This window comes from Hyperoodon ampullatus, assembly GCF_949752795.1.
Source record: "Hyperoodon ampullatus genome assembly, chromosome: 2".
NCBI classification, from domain to species: Eukaryota; Metazoa; Chordata; class Mammalia; order Artiodactyla; family Ziphiidae; genus Hyperoodon; species Hyperoodon ampullatus.
This window is the reverse complement of record NC_136915.1, coordinates 4,531,278-4,550,746: the sequence shown is the minus strand read 5'-3', so window position 1 is coordinate 4,550,746 and position 19,469 is coordinate 4,531,278. Positions and strand designations below refer to the sequence as shown.

Below are 19,469 nucleotides of genomic sequence, written 5' to 3'. Positions count from 1 at the left end.
CGAGGAGAGGAAGTCGCGGTGCCGACGAGTGAGAGCGAGCGTGAGCCCCGGGCGGCTGAGAGAGCTTTAATGCGGGTGCGGGATGGCGGGGACCGGGGAGGCAGCGGTTGGAGACACAGGTTCAGGATCCCTCGTCCTCCACGCACTCCGTCAGGACAGTGAAAGCGTCGGGGGAGTGCGGGGCCTGGCTGGGGACGGCGCGCAGACTTGGAGGTGGGGCGCCGGGAGCGGCAACTCTGTCCCGACGGGCAGTTTGCAGTTTTCATCGTTTCTGGTAAACAAATGACTGAGAGGAAACCCTCGGCGGGGATGGGAAATGCGGCCGGGGCTGGGCCGTGCGCTGATCTGGGTCAGGGAGAGAGGAAAACCCCTTCCCCGAGCGCGGGGCCTGCCTCCGCCCAGGATGCGACAGCGACGCGGGTTCCGGGGTGCGGGGGAGGGGGCGGCAAAAGGGCGCGCGACCCGCAGGAAACCAAGGTCACCACCCACGGGGCTGGGGAGAGCTCTGCACACTTTGACATTCAACGAACATGCAAATATATGTAAGTAGGCATGCAAATAAGCAGCGTCTTTCTGCGTCAACAGCTTGGGCACTTTTTCTGGGCGACTGCGGCGGCGGGCGCGCCCCAGCGTCGCCCGGGGCTGGGGATGCGGGTGCGGGGGAAGGGGGGGTGCCCGGGGTAGGGGTCAAGGCGGGGGGGGGGGTTCCAGCGCGGGAGGGGAGGGCGGCGCGGCTGCCAGCCCGTCGGCCCGGGCCTGGCAGGCCCGGGGCGGGGTCTGGGGGCGGCCCCAAGCTCGCGAGGCTGCGAGCAGGAGGGCGGCGTCTAGTACTTAGCGATGTCCCCCTTCTTCAGGATGATCTGTCGCTGCCAGGGCGCCAGCTTGCTCTCGTCGTAGCCGAGCGTCCGCAGCTTCTCCGACTGCTCTTTCTCCCGCTGCATCTCCTCCTGCTTTTGTCGCTCCTCCTCTTTCCTGGGCATGGGGTGGGGGGCACAGTCCCGGGTAAGGGTGAGACGGTGGGCCAGGCCCCATGGGGGGGGGGGTCACCGGTGGCAAGGAGTGTGTTACTGAGGGCAGGGGCTGGGTTGCTGGGGACAGAGGCACTAATGAATGGTGGGCAGGGCGATGGGTTGTAGGGGTAGGTGACTGGGGACAGGGGGTGGGTTAGGAGGCATGTGGGCGGGATTGCTGGGGACAGAGGAGCTTGACTGGGGGCAGACTGAGGTCACGGGGGGGCGGGGACGCACAGGAGCTGGGAAAGCGAGAGGCTGTAGCTGGGTTATTGCCAGCTGGGGGTGTTACTGGAAACGGCGGTGCTGGGTCACAGTGTGACGGAGAGTGAGGAGGGCGTGGTGCGGGGGCTGGGACCCGAGTTCCTGGGGACTGGGGTTGGGCTGCCGGGGAACAGAGGGACCACATTATTGGGAGACAGGGGCTGGGGGATTAGGGACAGGTTATTAGACCATGGCTAGATCTGCACTGCTGATGAGGCAGCCGCTAAGCACGTGTGGCTGTTGAGCATGTGAAATGCCGGGACTGAGATGCACTGTAGGTGCAAAATGCTCATCGCATCTCGCAGACTTAGTTTTAAAAAAGAGTGTAAGACATCTCAATGATTTTCATAATTATTATTACTGGGTTAAGTAAAACAGACTATTAAGTTCACTCATCTTTTTATTTTTCCACTGTGGCGGCTAGGAATTTAATATTACATATGTGGCTCAACTTATACACCTATCAGACAGCACTCGGCTAGATTACTAAGGGCAGAAGCTAAAGATCTGAGGGACAGATGCTCTAGGTTATCGATACTGAGGTGGGGTTAACTGCAAGGCAGAAAGGCTAGGTTAACGGGAGATGGGGGCTGGGTAACTGGGGACAGGGAGCAAGACTTTGAGGTGCAGTGGGTAAGTTCCTGGGGGAGAGGGGTCTGTGGCATTACTGGGAGCAAAGACACTGTGCTAACAGGGCCGAGTGACAAGGGGATGCACTCAAGACGGGGGCTGGAGGAAGGGGCAAAGGCACTGTGACTGGGTGGGGGGAGGGGACACAGGTTGGGCCCAGCCCCACACTCACCGCTTCTGCTCCCTGGAAGAAAAGAGATGGTGTTAGTTGGTGCCACCACCTCAGGGACACGATCAAGACACCCTGCCAAGCCCCGCAGCTTCCTCAGCTCACCTCTCCTCTTCTAGCTTCTTCCGCAGGATGTCCCGCCTCCAGGCCGGCATGCTGGCCAGCCAGGCCTCCTCCTCCTTCTCCTGAAACACAGCACAAGGAAGGCTTCAGGGCCAGCAATGGGCTGGGACACGGGGGTCAGCGGGGGTGTTCCCCCACCCAGGGGAGCTGCATGAGTCAGGGACAACGGGACACAGATGGGGTCGCAGGAAGAGACTCTTTTGATGCCCTTTTATAGGGCAAATGGATGAAGACTCAGGCCCCCGTGTCCCAGAGGCGGCGCCAGAGAGGTCAGAGCTGAGTGTAGGAGGCGTAGGAGAGGAGCAGAGGAGGAGAGGAGCAGAGGGGGAGACTCCCCAAGGTGGGGCGCAGGTGGGGGGTGGATAGACGGCTCCAGGCCCCTGGCCCAGAATCTCTGGGCAGACTCATACTTGGGCCTTCACAGATCCTGCCTGCTCAGAGAGGCTCAGGCCAGTCCCTGGTTCCACTGTGAAGGACCTTCTGTTCCATGCCTGCTAGCTCTACAATCGTGTGGCTGCAATGACATGGGGGTGGGGGCATCCAACACAGGCAGCTTACGGCAAAGTGTTTTATTACTTGCATGTTACAGAGGAGAAACGGTCTGGACACGTCACACGAACACTGCACATGTGGCTCCCTGGACCTCAGCCAAAGAGGTAGCTATGAACTCCAGTGAAAAACCAAAGAAAGAAAGAGAGCCACACTGCCCCAAGGGGGACCCACAGTCCCGCACTCAGAGGGGCTGCTGCTTCCACCTGGCTCCACACGGAGCCAGGCGTCGCTGGAGAGCCAGAGGGGGACACCTGGTTGGCTCTGTGCCGTGCCCTGCCCATTCCGGCCAACACCCCACAACCGGCCACCGTGGGATCTCAAAGGCTGAGGCAGCCTGGTTCTGGGCACTCTGGCTTTTCCAAGGCCACTCGTCCTGTCCTGGTTTCTTCCTGCCGTATTCTGACCTCTGGAGGGCATCAGACAGGCATCCAGGCCCGGGTTAAGACGCTCGAGGGTAAATTCCGAATTCTGCCGCTCAGATGTCAAAAAGCTCTGCCTCCTTCTCCTTCCAGAAGGAGAAGCTGCGGTCGATGTACCGGCAGATGTCCTCATTGCTGAACTCGCCCATCTCAGATACCAGCTCCAGGGGTTCTTCGGCGGGGGCTTCGGAGCTAGAAGGGTCCGACGTCGGGGGAGGCGCGGCTGGCGGGGGCGGGGGCTGCGGCGCAGGGGCCGGCGCCTCTGGCTGCCCTTCTGGCCAGTCGCCCGTCTGAGCTGGAGCGGCCTCTTCGGTCGGCTCCCTCTCTTCCTTATCTGTCCCTTCCTTTTGCTCTTTCTCCACCTCTTCTTCCCGGGCCGGCTCAGCCTCCGGGGTGTCTCCGAAGAACTGGCGCCTGAGGTCCTCGAAGCCGTCACTCCAGCCGCGCCGGCCGGCCTCCACCTCCTCGAGTACCACGCGGTGGAAGAGGCGGATGAGCTCCCACGGGTGGCTGCCCAGCCGGTCGAACATCTCGTAGCACAGCAGGTGGCGAAACTTGCGCTCCTCGCGACTCAGGCCCATTTCGAGCAGCTGGAAGTAGCCGAGCATGAAGAGGTCGAGCGTGAGGCTGTCGTATCGCCGGGGTGCGCCGCCGTCGAGGGGCGGCAAGAAGTGCTCGGGCCAGTATAAGCCGTGTGCCAGGCTCAGGCCGCGAGGCTGGCGCGCCGGCACCTGCCGCAGCAGGCTCCGCCAGTGGCCCAGCAGCTTGCCCACCACCTGCCGCTGCTTCAGCAGGCGCAGCAGCCGCTCGTCCGGGCCATCGTCCGCCGGCGGCTGGGAAGCGTCGGCTGCCTCCGGGCCGGGATCGGCGCCGGCGGCCACCACGCGGGGCAGCAGCCTGCGCAGGCGCACCTGGGCGTGGCGCCCGGGGCCGCGGAAGGTCCACTTGCGCCAGTGCTCCAGGAAAAGGTAGGCGATGCGCTCCTTGCGCATGTCGATGTAGTCCTGGACGCCTCGCAGCTCGGTGGAGGGTGGCGGCCTGCGCGCCAACTGCTCGGGCTCGGGCAGCGCCGCCTGGCGGCCTGGCGCCTCGGGCGGGCCCAGGACGCCCAGGGGCTCCCCTGCGGCCGGCAGGCCGTTGGCGGCGGCGGCGCTTGGCTCGCCGGTGCCGGCCGCCACGTAGTCCTCCTCGAGGATGGGCTCGCGGCGCGGGGCGCCTGCGGGCAGCGAGAGCTTTCGGGGCGGGCCGCACGCGGCCGCCGAGCCCTGGGCGCGCCGCTCGTAGGTGGCGCGGAGGTGCCGCACCGAGACGCCGCACTCGAGGATCTCGCGCGCCACGGCCTCGCGGCACCAGCTGAGCGAATGCGAGCGGCCCAAGCAGAGCGGGCCCGGCCGCCAGGGGGCGTCGGTCAGCGGCGGCAGCGGCTGGCCTGTGTCGGCGGCAAGTAGCTCGGCCAGGTGCGCGGGCCGTCCGCCCAGCGCGGCCAGCAGCGTGGCCATGCTCTTGAGCAGCGTGGAGATCTTGCTGCACCAGGCAGGCAGGCTGGCGGCGCGGCCGTGCATGCGGCGCGGGTCGACGGTGAAGCGCGGCGCCGACAGGGCGGCCGAGATGGGCAGCAGCTGCTCCAGCTCCAACTCCAGTTGCTCCAGGCGCGCCTCCAGCTTCTGCGCCTTGTGCAACACTTGCAGGTTCTCGATTTGCTGCTCGATGCGGAGGATGTCGGCCTCGGTCATGAGCTCGCCGAAGGGCCCGAGGATGCCGTTGTACTCGCGGGAGTACCTCCAGCCCTCGCGGGGGTAGCAGCACGAGCTGGCGGCCGTCAGCTAAGGCGGGGAAGACAAGAGAGGGGAGGGAGGCGCGTCTCCCTCTGGCCCGGCTCCCGCAGCGGCCGCCGGGGGCGCCTTTTGCATGTCCCGGGTGGTGTAATGGCTCCGCGGGGCTGCGTTTGCAGGGACGGGCCGCGCCTGGCCGGCGGGCATTACACTGGGATGAGGCTTCAGCCCAGGCCGCCGCTCCAGGCGCTGGGCAGTGTCCACTCTGGTCGCTGGCGGGGACACAGCCGGTCGTTGGGCGCTGTTGCAGAGGCAGGGCCGGCAGATGGGGTCTCCACACCTGGCTTGGTCGCTCATTACACCACCAAAGGAACATGCAAAAGGCGTTGAAGCTGCGACAGACGGCAGCCCTCTCCCTCCCCATCCAAGGTCTGCGATTTCGAGGCCAGATCCCAGCGAGGCCGCCCCTCACCCCAGACAGATGACCCCTAATCAAACTCCCCTGTGGCCCAAGACCTCCCTGTCCATGCTGTCAGTTTTACTGCTGAATGAGAGGCCCTTAAAGTGGCTGAAGCTGTGGCTTTCACCCCTCTTCCCACCCTCTCTGACTCCTGGAAGAATAATACAACTTACAGAGCTAGGCTTGCCAGGCACTTACAGTCTCATCTGTTCCTCATTTTAGGTTTTTCCAGCCCAGGTGGTGGTGGGGGGGCTGCCGTCACCTCCTCACAGGCCTCCCAGTTCATCCTGGCCCACCACAGCCCCCCACACAAAGATGTTTCCCAAATACAAATATGACGATGCCAACTTCTCCGCTTAACCCCACTCCCAGGCTCCCCGCTACTCCAGGAGAAAGTCCACTGTCTTCAAGGCCAGGCCTTAGTGATCTGGCCACTCCTGACGTCTTGACTCCACCCCCTTCAGTGGTACCGTCTTGGAGCTACCACACCCACTCTGTCAGACCTCCCCGGTCCTTCCTGCTCGCTCTTTGACCCTCTTTTCTCCCCGTCCACTTCTTCCTCATCTTCCAAGTCTACCTGAGACATCACTTTCTCCTCCCCTACCACCACCCCAAACCCAAACAGGATGGTCGGTTTAGGGCTGCCCCAGTCCTCTGCCCTCCCCATCAGAGCACCTCCCCACTTGCTCACTCTCCCACATTGCCCTGTTTTGTCTCCTTGGGGGCACTTATCACTCGACTAAGGTGCTGTGCTTGCTTGTTGGTTGACACGCCCCCCCGCCCTGCACTGACATATTCACCCGTGAATCCCCAGAGGCAACACCAACAGTGTGTAACACATAGACGGCGCCGGGGGGATGTCTGTTGAGCAGATCAATGGCAGACTATCCTGCCAGCCAGGGATGATCAACCCATCCGACAGATGAGAAACCTGAGGCTAGACGAGGCTCAATATCAGTGGAAAGTGGTAGTTCAGGGAGAGAGCCCAGGCCACTCTGACTACGACCAAAAGCCTCTTGGTTACTCATGCGGTCCCTTGGATGAGTCAACCTCACCCGGGAGCTTGTCAGAAGCGCAGAATCCCATCCCCACCCAGAGCACCTGAATCAGAAAAAGCATTTTAATAAGATCACGGGCGATTTGAGGGCACCTTAGACTTTGATAAACACTGCCATCGCATTAAAGGACAGGCTGTTGGGGGGTGGTGCTGGCGGTGGAGACTGGGAACCTTCCCAGGAGAGGGGTGGTGGTCCAATCGTGCTTTTTCCCAAAGGTAATGGGAGCCGTCTGAGGCTGAGAGGTCCCGGGCAGATCGGGGGATGATGTGGGGCATGGGCTGTGGACCCAGGTGCGGACCCCAGGGCCCTCTGGGAAGCCCAACCCCGCCCACCTTCCGCCTCTGTTCCTCCTCCTCCTGCATCTTCAGCTGCAGCTTGCGCACCATCACCTGGCGCTTCCACTCGGGGATGGGCCGGCCCTGCTCGTCGTGCGTGGGGATGAGCGCCTCCACGTCGAGCGGCACGCCCGGCGCAGGGGTGGCAGGCGGCGCCGGCGCCACGCTGCCGTTGAGCAGTGGCTGGGACCCCGCGGCCGGCGGGGTGGGGCTCCGGGCCCGTGACGGTGCCGGCGAGGCCGGCGGCAGCGGCGAGTCGGGCTGCGGGGAGAAGCGGCGGGGCTGAGTGCCGGGTGGGCGGGGTCGAGGGGCTGGGGCGTCTGTCGCATCGCCTACCTGGGAGGCCGGCTGCCCACTGCCCGAGAACACCGTGGTCAGCCCCTTGCTCTGCGGCGTCGGCTTCAGACTCTTGCCCGCCTTGATCTCAGCCAGTAGCTCTGAGTTGTCGCCCGTCGGGGACATCATGTTGAAAGACTTGGTGCCTGCGCGGAGGCAGGAGAGGAGACGCTGGCCTGGTGTGAGGCCCGCGTCCCTGCCGCCCCCTACCTGCCCTCTGCTGCCCCCTTCCCCAAGTCAGCGCAGGCCGGGGCCTTCCCTTGGGCTCAGAGGGCAGCTCTCCAGGTCCCAGGTCCCACAGGCAGCTCTCTGGGACCCCAGAGGCGGGTCCTCAGCTGGCAGCCCGCGCGGCCCCTCCATCCTCCCGACCCTACTCACGGGGTGTGGAGCCCCCGCCTGGTGGCCCCCGGGAGTTCATGATGGCTCCTGGGCCGGCCCTGGGACCTCTAGCGAATATCTCCGCCTAGCGCACCCACTGCCCAGCTCCAGAACGCTGCCTGGGGCCAGCCACCCGACCTTTGTCCCGGCTTCCCTGGCCCGGCCCCGCCAGGGTGGAGCCTCCCTCTGGCCATCTCTCTGCACCAGCAAACCCCAGTGACCCTTGGACTGAGTCACCTGGGGCTTCCATGGCTATAGACTCGGGACCCTGGATGCCAGAAGCCAGCCGGCCCCCTTCCCCCCACACACCCACAGACAGACACACGCGCAGACGCACTGGTTGCAAGCCCAGACGGAGCACACTTATGGCAAAGCGCAGCGCAGCTCTGGTGGACCCGGGAAAGCCGAGACCTTACTAAGGATATAGGGTGGGGGCACTCAGGACGAGGGGCCAGGCGGACGACATGCAAATGCACGGCGCGGAGTTTGCATTTTCCGACGAGGCCGGCGGAGGTGAATGGAGTTGGGGGAGGGTTGTCTTTAGAGACTGAGGAAGGGGTCAGGGCTGGGTGAGGGGGAAAAAGGCGGCCGACAGCTTCTGGGTTCCCCGGGCTGGGGATCCCAGAGCGCGGTAGTGGGAGGGGGAAAAGGGAAAAGTGCCGGTGGGCGCCGGCTGCGGGCTCATTTCTTTAGGCAAAACCGTCTGCCCGGCACAGAATGCGGGTAGAACCTGTAGTGTCCAGGACCCCTCGCCTGCCGGCCCCTGGTCCCGTCCTTTCCTCAAGACCCCAGCCCGTCAGCCTGGCTTTTCCTGAGCGTGCCCTGTGCCCCGCCCCCGCGCCTCAAGGAGCCGCGCATGCAGCTACTCACTCTTCCTGTGTCTCAGCACTCTCACTTCTAGGGCCCGAGAGAAGAGAAGTGACAGCGAAGTTAGGAGAGGGAGGGGGCTGGGGTGAGGCTAGGACATCACGGACAGCAAGAGAGGGCCAGGGAGGGCAGGAGGAGGGGAGATGCGCGGTAGGGGGGGGCGGGCGGGGCGGGGGGGGGCGGTGAGAGGAGGAACTTCCCGGTCCGTCTGACCCTGGCTCAGGCTGCTCTGGGGCTCCACAAGGGTGGTCCGCTCAGTTCCCAGCTTTGTTGGTGCCCCTGAGGGCTGGGCTGGGCTGCCATTGGCCCTGGCCCCCCCTAGCAAGGGCCTCAATCTTGGCATTGGGATGGGATAGGGCACCCAGCCCAGGCTCTGCTGCGAAGGGGTGTCTGGAGAAGCCCAGAGTCTATTTTTCTTCTGTTCCTAGTTTCAGCCTTGCTCCAGGCTGCCAAGGGAAGACACTGACCTCAAAGTTGGGGGCCTTTCTGGAGGCTCAGCTGACGGTGGACATGCTACCATAGGCTGTGGTCTGCAGGGGCTGCGGCTCCATAGGTACCCCAAGGAGCCCAGGCTGGCCCTACCCTGGACGCTACTGCAGCCTTGCATCCCTAGTCAGGGAAATGAAGCTTTGGATGCTACCACTAAGCATGGTCCGCGAACCGAGTGGCTGGGTGAGGAAGGCAGCTCGGCCACCCCCTGCCAGGCTGGAGTGGAAGCATCAGCACCCAGATACCACCTCCTGGGCCTTCCAGGAGCCCTGGCATGCAGGAGACTGTCCCGCATTTCAGAAGAGAAGCCCAGGAATCCTGGTCACCAGTCTAGCTCTTAAAAAAGGATGCTCGGGGATTCACCAGGAGGGACAGGGCAGAGTATGATGGGTTACTGGCCTTGACCCTATAGCCAGGCCCTGGGCTGAAGCTAGCTTGGGAGAACAAGAGAAAGCAGCCAGGAGTGGAAGAGTGACTCAGGATAGATGTGGGGCTGGAAGAAGGCTGGCCAGCAACCCTGCCTCCCTGAAGCTAATTCTACTTCTCTGAGCTTCCCTCTAGCACCACCAGCTCATCAGAAACAGCAGCCACCAGAGCTGGGAGGCCTTCCCTACTGGGTGGAAGGCAGGGCCAGAGAGGGAAGGGGACTTGCCCCAGGGTCACACAGCCCAGTCCTGCTCTGGCAGGACCTAAAGCAACTCCAAGCCTCCCCTTAGGGTCAAGTCCTCATTGGGGTGGGGCTGCAGAAAGATCAAAGAGGAAAAGAGGAAGCACCAGGGCAGTGGCAGCTGCCACTGGGGGTGGGGGGAGGAGGGGGTCTTGGTTTCCCTGCCCCTTCAGGGCTAGCGCCGCCCCCCACCCCTCAACCCGCCCCTACTCACTTCCAGTAGACGAGGAGGAGCGACGCTGCCCGCAGCCAGGGCCAGAGCCCTCGAAGGGCAGAGGAGGAGCGGGCGGCGGCGAGCTCAGGGCCTCGGGCAGGGGCGGCGGCGGCGGGGGCGGCGGGGGCAGCTCCCTGGACGTCTTGGGGTCCGCGCCGCAGCCGTTGTGCACGTGGTTCCCGGGGAGCAGCGCCGCCTGCGGGGGAGCGGAGGGGCCAGCGAGTGAGACGCGGGCGGCCCGGCCGGGTCCCGGGCGGCCGGCGGGTGCGGGCTGGCGTGCACGCACCTCCTCGCTGTGCGCCATGCCCGGGCGCGCGGCCAGCGGCTCCCCGGGGTAGCGGCCCAGCTGGCGGTAGTAGTCCCCCGTGCTGGGCTGCTTGCTGAAGGCGCGGGGCTTGCGGCTGGAGTCCTGCCTCCGCAGCCCGTTGCGGCCGTCGCGGGAGCTCAGCTGCGGGAAGACAGCGGGCGGAGTGAGCTTCGGACACTTGTCCCTTCCGCCTCCCACATCCCTCTCCCCGCCCTCCCCAGCTCTTAACCTTCCGGGGGCTCGTGGCCAGCCGCGGTCCCAGACCCTCCTGTTCTCAGAGCGGGGATGGGGCGAGGGTTCTGCGGGCCTCGGTGAAAGGGCACTCTCGGCCGGCCCCACAGGGAGGGGTTCTGGGCGCGGGCCAAGGGGCGCAGGGGCCCCCACTGTGGCTAGAAGGGGCGGGCCGAGGGGCGGGGTGGCCCAGCCCAAACGCCAGGGGGAGCTGGAGAAGGGGTAGCTCCCAGCTGAGGCAGCGCGAAGGCCTCAGCCGTCCCCCACGCCCGGCGACCAGACGGTCCCACGCGAAACCAAGGCTTCGCGCAACCCTCTCTTGCGGGAGTTCCGCCCCGAGGAAGTCCACTGCTTGCCCAGGGCCCTCAGCCGCCCGGCCCCGGCCTGGGGCTGCTCCTACCTGCGACCGTGCCGGTGGCCCCCGCTGTGCACCTGGCAGCGGGGGCGGCATGGACTCGACACCTGCGCTACCTGATCCTTCCTCTCAGGTTACAGCCCAGCCCGCCCGCCCGCGCCTATGAGCGCCTGAGAGCTCTGTCGGCCTGACATCACCCAGGGCCTGCCAATCCCGGGCCGAAACCCCCAGCAGTCGGGAATGCCACGGGGGCGCCCACTGCTCCGCCAACACCTGGCTGCTGCGCCGCGCCTACCCCGCAGGCCAGATGTGGCCCCGCCCCCCTGCGCCTCTCTCCCTCCGTCCTGGGCCGAGCACCCCAGGCTTCATCCCCCCACTCACCCCCTCCATCCGCCAGAGACAAAATTTGGGCCTCACCACGGGCAGCGGAGCCCCCCACGTCTGGCCCCCCGGGTTCCGGGTCACGCCCCCGCCCTTTCCCTCCCGCATCTGGAAACCATCGCCGGCTGCGTAAGGGACACCGACACCCGCGCCCAAGCCTCGGGTTTCAGGGGCGGCAGGCCGGGCTCGGGTGACAGCACAGGCAGCCCACTCCGTCGCATCGGCCCCCCACTAAGCCCAGCCCGGGAAGAAAGACAGGAGGCGCAAGGGCCAAAGGCCAAGTCACCTGGCAGGGGCCGTCCCCTGCCCCACCCCCAGTCCGAGCGTCCCCACGGTGGCCCCGGACCCTCCAAGCCCCACCCGGCCGGGCTCACGTTGCAAAGAAACGCGACACCGCGGGATTTGTTTTCTGGGCCAGCCTGCCCCCTCGGCGCCCCCTGCAGCCCCGAGGCGCGGACGCCGCGACCCTGATCCTGCCCGCGGTCCGGAAAAAGCCAGGGAGTTGCGGGGGGGGGGGGGCGCGGTGCGCGGGGCACACAAAGGGCCCTTGTGGAGCGGCCCAGCGCCTGCCGCCGGGCACGCACACAACGGGAGAGGCACGGGACCTCGCAGTCCTGGTGTTCTGGCTCAGGGGAGGGGCCGCAGGCCGGGCCGCCTGGCCTGCGGCTTGGGTTAGGGCCCACACGCCTGGCCTGCAAAGTCCGCTGGCCCTAGGCCCCCTGCAGGCCTCTCCTGGGCCGCCTTCACCTTCTGGAGATGAAAGAGGAACCCAGTGAGAGCCTGGTCTGAGGCAGCAAGAAGACTTGCAGTGGAGCTGTGTCCTCCCCTTCCCCCAGCCGGTGGCCCTGCGATGTGGGTCACCTGTGGGAACTGTTTACTGAGCTTGGCCCTGGAGCAGCTCGCCTTGGGCTCGAGAGAGAACTACAAGGTCAGGGTTCCCACAGGACCCTGGGGGGCTCTATCCGCTGTCCCACACTCAGCCGCCTGGGGCCTCAGACCAGCCTCCCTCTGTCCTCTTGGCCGGAACCCCAGGGCTCCCTCTGGGCCTCCTTGCCCAGGGCTCTCAGGGCTGTGCAGACCAGCCCTCTGCCCTGTCCCCTGCTCCAGAGCCTCAGCCAGGACCCTACAGGCCCTGCATCCGGGCACCCCACACTCAAAGTGCCCGCACCGCATTCGGCCCCTTCTTACAAGCTTGCTTCTCCCCAGGGCTCCCATCTCAGGACTGGCTTGTCTACCCACCCGGGAGCTGAAGCCCCAAACCAGGGAGCCAGCCTCCATGTCGCCCCCGCGTCCAGCCCCCAATGCTGAGAGGGTGCTGAGCCCTGCGGGTGCTTCCTCCCCTTGCCTCCACCCTCCTCCTCCCAGCCCTCACCTTCACACTGCCTGCATCTCCCACCTGGAAGACACTCCCTCGGGACCCTTTCTCCACCTGAGCCCGGAGCTGGGCACGTGTACGCCTGTGGAGAGGCAGTCTGCACGTATTCTCTGCCGATTCCATGAGCTCCCTGCCACTCTGTGCAAGAGGTGGTGAGGACCCAGCTCCCGGAGAGGCATGGCTATCTGGGTATATGTTCCTTCCCCCCGCCCTGCCCCCCAACTCCCGAGACGGTGCTGGCTTTGTCTTCCTCATCTCTCTGTCCCCAGTGCTCAGTCCTGAGCCGCCATGGGGCTGACCGGAAGCTTTGACTCCTGAACAGGCCATTGGACCGGGGACCACCTCCCCCCGCCCCTGCCGCCCGCCCTGTACCCACGAGCCGGGCCACTTCTTGGCCTCTGCTGCCCCCCTCTCAGCCCACTCCCGGGGCCGGAGGGCAGGCAGGTTGGGGAGGGTTCACTACCTCCTTCTTGAAGGCCTCGGTCTCCACATGGCGGAGTTTGTTCTTCGTCTGCGTGTAGATGTCAGCTGCTTGTAGCCCCGCGGGGGGCTTGGGAGCTGGGTAGCCCGGCGGGGGTGGGGGCAGCCGGGTGCCTGGGGGTGGGAGCGGTGGAGGGAAGCTGGGTGGTGGCGGTGGTGCTTTGGGTCTCTCCATCCGGCTCCGGGGCAGGCCCGGCTCTGGGCTCAGCATGTCCATGTAGCTCTGTATGTCGGCAGCTCTCGTGCTGGGAAGCCCTGGGACAGAGGGAAGGCTGGGTTTGGGAGTTTGCAAAGAGGCTGCCCCCAGGCCCAAGACCCCCTCCTGCCCGGAAACGACCTGCCACGGGAGTAGGCAGGCTCCGGGTGCAGCCTGACACGGCCCCACTGTGGGCCCCGCAGGGCCGGGCCCACCCTCGCCCTGGCCCTGCCCACCTGCAGCCCTGCACTCGTTGGGGAAAGGCCTGTGCTCAGGTTTGAGGGGAACTGGCAGGGGGCTGCGGGCTCCAAGACAGGGCTGCGGAGCACAGCCACCTGGAGGGTGGAGGGGTGGCTCCTCGGGGCAGATGTGGCCGGGCAGGCGGCGCGCGTACGGACGGCCACACTGCATCTTTGCAGGGGGCCCCAGCAGCTCTGCAGGCCACCCCCTGGCGGCGTAGAGCAGGCATCGCAGGTGGACAGACACCCAAGCTCAGGGCGGGGTCAGCATGTGTGAACACGTGTGCCTGGCTTCTGCCTGAGTGTGCATTCGTGTATGTTCGTGAATGTGTGTACGTGCTTCTTTGTACTTATGAACGTGTTTGCATTGGTCTGTGGACCTGGGGTGCATGAGTGCGCACATGTAGCATAGGTGTCTGTATGGTTCTGTACGTGCGGTTGTGCATTCATACCTGTATGCTGTGTGTACACGTGTAGGTGTGCACTCGAGTGTGGGTAGGTGTGTGTAATGTCTGGGGAACATTTTGTGTATGTGTAAGGATACTGAATTGCATGTGGGCTGCCTGCGGCTTTTGTTGGTGTGAGGGTACCTGTGGATGTACAGGCATGTCTGTGATGGACACCCACAAGCGTGTCACCTGTCCTCACCAGAACCAGCCCTCCTGGTGACCTGGGCAGCCTCCAGTGTCAGCTGCGGGCAGAGTGGGCCCAGGGATGGTCCTCAGGGCGCAGTGGTCTGGCTCCAGTTTGCTCTCCCTCCCCGCTCTTCCCAGGCCCACTCACCATGCGGGGGGCGCCGGCCCTTGATGCTGGAGTGGCTGGAGGGGCAGGACTCGTAGTTGGAGAGGGTGCTGGTGGGCGAGCTGAGGTCAAAGTTCGGTGGCTGGACTGACATGGTGGTGTTGGGTGAGGACATGCCCGAGTCAGGCTGCTTGGTCTCCAGGTCAGCGGATGGATCCCGTGACAGCACACGGTGCTCCACGCTCTAAGCGGGAGAGCGGGCTGTAAGGGCAACCCCGCTCCAAAGACCAGCACACCCTGGGCCAGGGTCCTGCTCGGGCTCACCCTCGCTGTGTGACCTCGGTCAAGCCACTTCCCTTTCTGGGCTCCCTTCCCCATCATCTCTCAGGTTCTTCCCAGGCTAAGATTCAAACCTAGCCCCCCAGCGGCAGGACCACGGATTCCGGGGAAACTCCCAGCCCTGGCTGGTCTCTGCTCAGGGGGGTTGAGAGGCTAACAGAAGAGAGAGAGGACGCTAGGCTGGACCCCAAGCGAGGGCGGCCACAGCACCAGCCTTACTCCTTTCTCATCAGTGGGCAGAGGGTCAGGCTCCAGCGTGGCGAGGAGGCACAGGCGCTGCTGCAGCGGGTGGGAACACTTGCAGCAGCTGGGGATAGGGGAGGGGTGCACGGCACCTGCAACTTGCAGGAAAGACTGATCTCCCGACCTGGCCAGCAACCACCCTGTCTCTCCTTGCCGGACTGGGGCAAATCCCAACACGAGCCTAGCCCCTGTCTCCTGATGGGGCCTTTGGGGAAAGGATGGGGCCTGGGGTGGCCCAGCTGAGCTGGTGGGGGCACCCTGAGCTCAGCCATCCCCCACCACTGCCTCTCCCCTGCCCACAGGCCTGACCCTCCCTCCTGGGAGCGGGCTGGGGTGGGGGCCGTGCTTACGTTGCCCATGCTGGCCCTGCTGCCGGCAAGGCTGCTGCTCGCTTGCTTGCTGCCTCCTGCCCAGGCCGGCTCCTCCCTGCCTGAGAAGTGTCACAGGTCCCCCAGGAATGGGAGGCAGGCCTGGCACCAGGTAACGGCTCAGCGGCCACGCTCATTGGCCCCGTAATTAGGGGCTCTGCGGGAGTGTTTGCCTTTTCTGGGCCACTATCCTCCATGGCTTGGATCTGTCACTGCCGCAGCTGGGCCCGCCTTGTGAGGGGGCCAGGTCCTCCACACTCCACCCAGTTCGGGGGAGCCAGGCCCTGCTGCCTAACCCCTGAGCCAAGGGGAGCCATAGGAGCTGGGCTTGGGGGGGGGCACACTGAACATGCTCTTTCCTTGGCTGGCTGCAGTGGGTACTTGCCCAGCCCTGACAGAGGTTAGGGGCAAAGGCATTGCAGCCTGGGGGGGGTGGCTTCAAATTCCATCTCCCCCACTTACTAGCTACAGGACGTTTCCACCACTTGTCCTTTCTGTCTGTACCTGAGTTTCTTCATCTGTAAATGGGTGTAACAGTACTGCCTGCCCCATTGTGTTATAACAAAGATTTTAAAAGTTAGTGAGGTGCCAGGGCATGGTAGCCAGTAAATGCCATATGTGTCAACCGTTAGTATTAACTCACCGTAAAGATGAACTGAGATTACATCGTAAAGCACTAGGCAGGGTACCTTACCGGGGTCAGAATTCAAGGAATGCTGCTTGTTTGCTCATTGCCTGCAGCTAAAGCCTCCATCAGGGGGCGCCAGAGCTCTGTGGACCACTACTCTCTCCGGATGGCCCTTTCTGGGGGGGGAAGTTCTTCCCTGGGACCAGATGCCATCTCTGACCCCTGGGCCTTGCTGTGCTCTGGAGTCCCCAGAACCAGGGTGCCCCCACAGGCTCGACGACAGGGCAGACAATGCTCTGGGCACGGGGTCATCGGCCTTCTCTCCTCCAGCCTCATTCCACAGCCCCTCTCGTGGCCCGGCTGCCCCCCTTCTGAAGATGCCTGTGAAGCCAGCCCTCTTTCCTCCCTCCTGCGCCAAAGCAGATGTTGCACCAGAGGAGCCAGAGCCCAGGACTGGGAGCCACCCACATCTGCGCTCAAGTCCCAGTGGGTTCCTTCATGGCTTTGTAACCATAATAAAATAATTTGAAAAGACTAACACACGTTTTCAATTATGAAGTAGCCACGCAGTGAGCAAACATACAGAGTAGTGGTGAAGAGAGGTAGCTCCAGGCCCGGACACCAGGGTTCCACCATTTAATGATTGGGTGATTGGGTCTCCCCAGGACTCAGTTTACTCACCTGTGAAATGGGGATACGAGCGCTCCCTACCTCAGAGTGTGGTGGTGAGAGTTAAATGAGCTAATTAATACCTGTGGGCAGGTGAATGCACTTTACTGTTCCCACTGGTGTGTAAGGGTCGTTGTTTCTCCGAGCCTTGGTTCTCATCAGGACGAGGCTGGTCCTCCTTCCCTCGATATTTCTGCCCACACACCCTCACTCCCCAATGGTCAGTGGTTCTGGCCTGAGAGGTCATGTGGGGTAGTGGTATAGGGCACTTACCCGTGTGACCCCGGGCAAAGGGCTTCACTTCCCTGAACCTCAGCTTCCTCCGTGGTAAAAAGGGTAACAACACCTACCCCTGCTGGGAGGTGGGGGCAAGCTGTGGGGGGAATGCAGTAACTCGGGGGGAGCAGCGCCCGGGGCGTACCAGGTTCTCCACGGTGCGCAGGTAGCGGGTGCAGTGGCTGTGGCCGTTGTAGTCCGCGAGGTCGGCGGCCGTGTACCCGTCGCGGTCGCGGACGTCCAGCTCCGCGCCGTTTACTACCAGGATCTGGCAGCACTGCAGGGGCGCGCAGTGAGGACCCCCGGCCGACAGCCAGGACCGCGGCGCCGGGGCAGCGCTGTGCTGAGAGCGCGGCGCCAGCAGAGGGCGCCCGCCCCTCCCGCGCTCGCCCGGCCTCCCGGCCACGCCCCCGGCCCGCCCTCACCTCCAGCTCCCCGTTCTCGGCGGCGTCATGCAGCGGGGTCCCGCCCCACAGGTCGGCCGAGATCTCGCCGCCGTGCAGCAGGAGCCAGCTGAGCACTTTGGCGTGACCGCGGCTCGCCGCGAAATGCATGGCCGTGGCGCCGTCCTTGTCCTGCTCCGACAGGCTCACGTCGGTGCAGCTCACCTGGGGGGGGGGGGGAGGGGACGGAGCACAGAGGGGCGGGGGCGGGGCGCCAGGCCCCTCTTGGCCCCGCCCCCGTCCCGTACAGGCCCCGCCTCTCCCGAGCCCCAACCCCGACCTGTGCCCGAGCTCACCAGCCACACGATGACCGGGCTGTGGCCCATCTGCGCCGCGGCGTGCAGCGGGGTCATGCCGTCGTGGGCGCTCAGGTGCGGGTCCGCGCCGCACTCCTGCACCAGGTACTGCGTCACCTCCAGGTGGCCCTCCTGGCACGCCAGGTACAGGGGCGTGGCACCGTTCTTGGTTTGGGCATTCACTCCCCTGCGGAAGACGCAGCACCCACCGTGGGCTCTCAGTGCCCGTCCCCCTCCAAAGCTTTCTTCACCCCTCGCCCGCTCCCGGGGAGCTCTGGAGGGCTGGGAGGGTGGGGTGGAGAAAAACCTAGTGGCTGGGCCTGGCTGCCCAACTCCCACTGGACTCAGTCTTGTGCCAGCCTCCCTGGGTGGGGGGCCGGGGCCTCGGGCTTGCTCCCCCCTCCCCCCGGCAGCCTTCTTTCTGCAGTGCACATCTGACTGAGCTAGTCTCTGCCCTCAGTAAATAGCCCACCTTTTTACCAAGGTCTACAGGGATGTGGTGACCTGGCCTCCCCCTACCTTTTCAGCCACACTGACCCAGTCAGTGTGAGTCCTCACACCTGCTGTCGGACCTCTGTGCCTTTGATCATGTCCCCCTCTGTCTGGAATGCCCTTCCCGTCTCTCTTGGAAGACTCGGTACAGATCCCTCCTTCATGAGGCCTGCCCTGATTTCTCCAGCAGAACAGGCCTTTCCCACCTCTGTGCCTCATACGGCCCCTGGCTCACTCCATGGGCCACCTGTCATGCTCGATCATAACTTATTTTGGCCTCTGCCTCCCCCAGAAGACTGAATTCCCAGAAGGCAGAGTGGTAGTGTCACCAGATAAAACACAGGATGCCCAGTGACAATCTGAATTTCAGATAAACAACAAATAATTGTCTAGTGTAAGTCTACCCCCACTGTGGCATGGGATGTGCATATACTAAACGATCATTTGTTGTTTACCTGAAATTAAAATTCAGTGGAATATTCTGGTTGTGGTTGTCATCAGCCTGGCGACACGACAGGTGCCGCCGTCCACTGAGCACCTCCCATGCGCTACGACACTAGCACGCAGGTCCTCACTGCATGTCCTAACTTAGGTCCTACTGTCATCCCCATTTTGCAGTGGGGCAATTGAGGCTCAGGGGCTGTGACTTGCCAAAGGTCACACAGCTGGTAAGTGGCATTTGAGCACAATCCGTCTGTGGGATGCAGGCCCGGACGCACAGCAGGAACGAAGGGAGCGAGGAGAGGGATTGGGGGAAGGGCCATTCCATGCCTTCAATCCCTCAGCCTTCCCTCGGGCCTAGCTTGCAGCTGTCACTGCCCCTCGTCCCTGCTCCCCAGCTCCCACAGAAGGGTCCTAACTGGGGAGTCAGTCCCATGAAGTAGAGTGCTGCTGGGAAATAGGGAAGCTGTCCCTGCCACTGGCTTAGCCTCAGTTTTTCTGACTTCGCAATGGGTGTGGATGCCAGGGTGCAGTTACCAGATCCAGACACTAGGTGGAGCCACAATCTAGGCCCAGGCAGAGGAGCTCGCAGCGGGTCTGGGACACAGCGGGTGCGGGGTGGGGAGTCGGAGCTGAGTCCCTCTGGGCTGGATCAGCCCTCTGGGCCCCAGGAAGCGCAGTTCTTCGTCCGACTTCATATCCTCCCACCCACCCGCCTCTCCCATCTATTTGCTCACGGCCTCGATCACACACTCCACCCCCACCACCCACGCCCTCCCTCCCTCATCTAAGTGCCAGCCGCGTGTACAGTAACGTGGGCACCAGGCCACCCATTCCTCCTCCATCTGCCCCCTCACCCACCCTCTTGTCGGCCCCCCACGACTCGGCCCCTCGCTCTCACACACCCCTCGGACCCTCCCGTCTGACTTCTCCCTGTCCCTAAAACCCCATCCCTGTCCACTTGCCCGACCCCTGACCCCAGGCGGCTTGCAGCGCCCACCAGGCACGCAGCCCCAGCTCTCTCCGTCCTCCTGATGTGGGAACAGCCCCTCCTCAGGCACAGAGCTGCCACTTCGGGGCTGACACCGAGTCTGGGACGGTGCCCGGCTGCCTGCCACTACCCCACCCGTGTCGGGGGCGCAGTGGTGCGCCGAGCACAGCGCACAGCAGCAGACAGGGTCGCGCCCACACGCCGCACCTCAGGAACGCGCTGGCTCTCAGCCACC

The 19,469-nt window shown here is 64.3% G+C and overlaps 1 protein-coding gene across 3 annotated transcripts in view; it reads right to left on the bottom strand.

The window, feature by feature from the left end:
- Window positions 1–824: 824 nt before the first annotated feature.
- The window catches only part of ESPN (espin), a gene marked incomplete at both ends in the record, with an annotated part of 31,235 nt that continues 12,590 nt past the window's right edge, over window positions 825–19,469 (bottom strand). The window contains 13 exons of one of the 3 annotated variants that reach the window (XM_079698442.1): window positions 825–972; window positions 2,077–2,088; window positions 2,179–2,258; window positions 6,790–7,053; window positions 7,129–7,274; window positions 8,377–8,403; window positions 9,744–9,939; window positions 10,030–10,191; window positions 12,856–13,127; window positions 14,091–14,292; window positions 16,717–16,848; window positions 16,997–17,179; window positions 17,311–17,497. In XM_079698442.1, coding sequence (XP_079554568.1) covers window positions 825–972; window positions 2,077–2,088; window positions 2,179–2,258; window positions 6,790–7,053; window positions 7,129–7,274; window positions 8,377–8,403; window positions 9,744–9,939; window positions 10,030–10,191; window positions 12,856–13,127; window positions 14,091–14,292; window positions 16,717–16,848; window positions 16,997–17,179; window positions 17,311–17,497 — 2,011 coding nt within the window. Of the gene's footprint in view, window positions 973–2,076; window positions 2,089–2,178; window positions 2,259–6,789; window positions 7,054–7,128; window positions 7,275–8,376; window positions 8,404–9,743; window positions 10,192–12,855; window positions 13,128–14,090; window positions 14,293–16,716; window positions 16,849–16,996; window positions 17,180–17,310; window positions 17,498–19,469 lie in introns of all 3 variants that reach the window. The other 2 variants (XM_079698443.1, XM_079698441.1) reach the window with 2 other exon arrangements.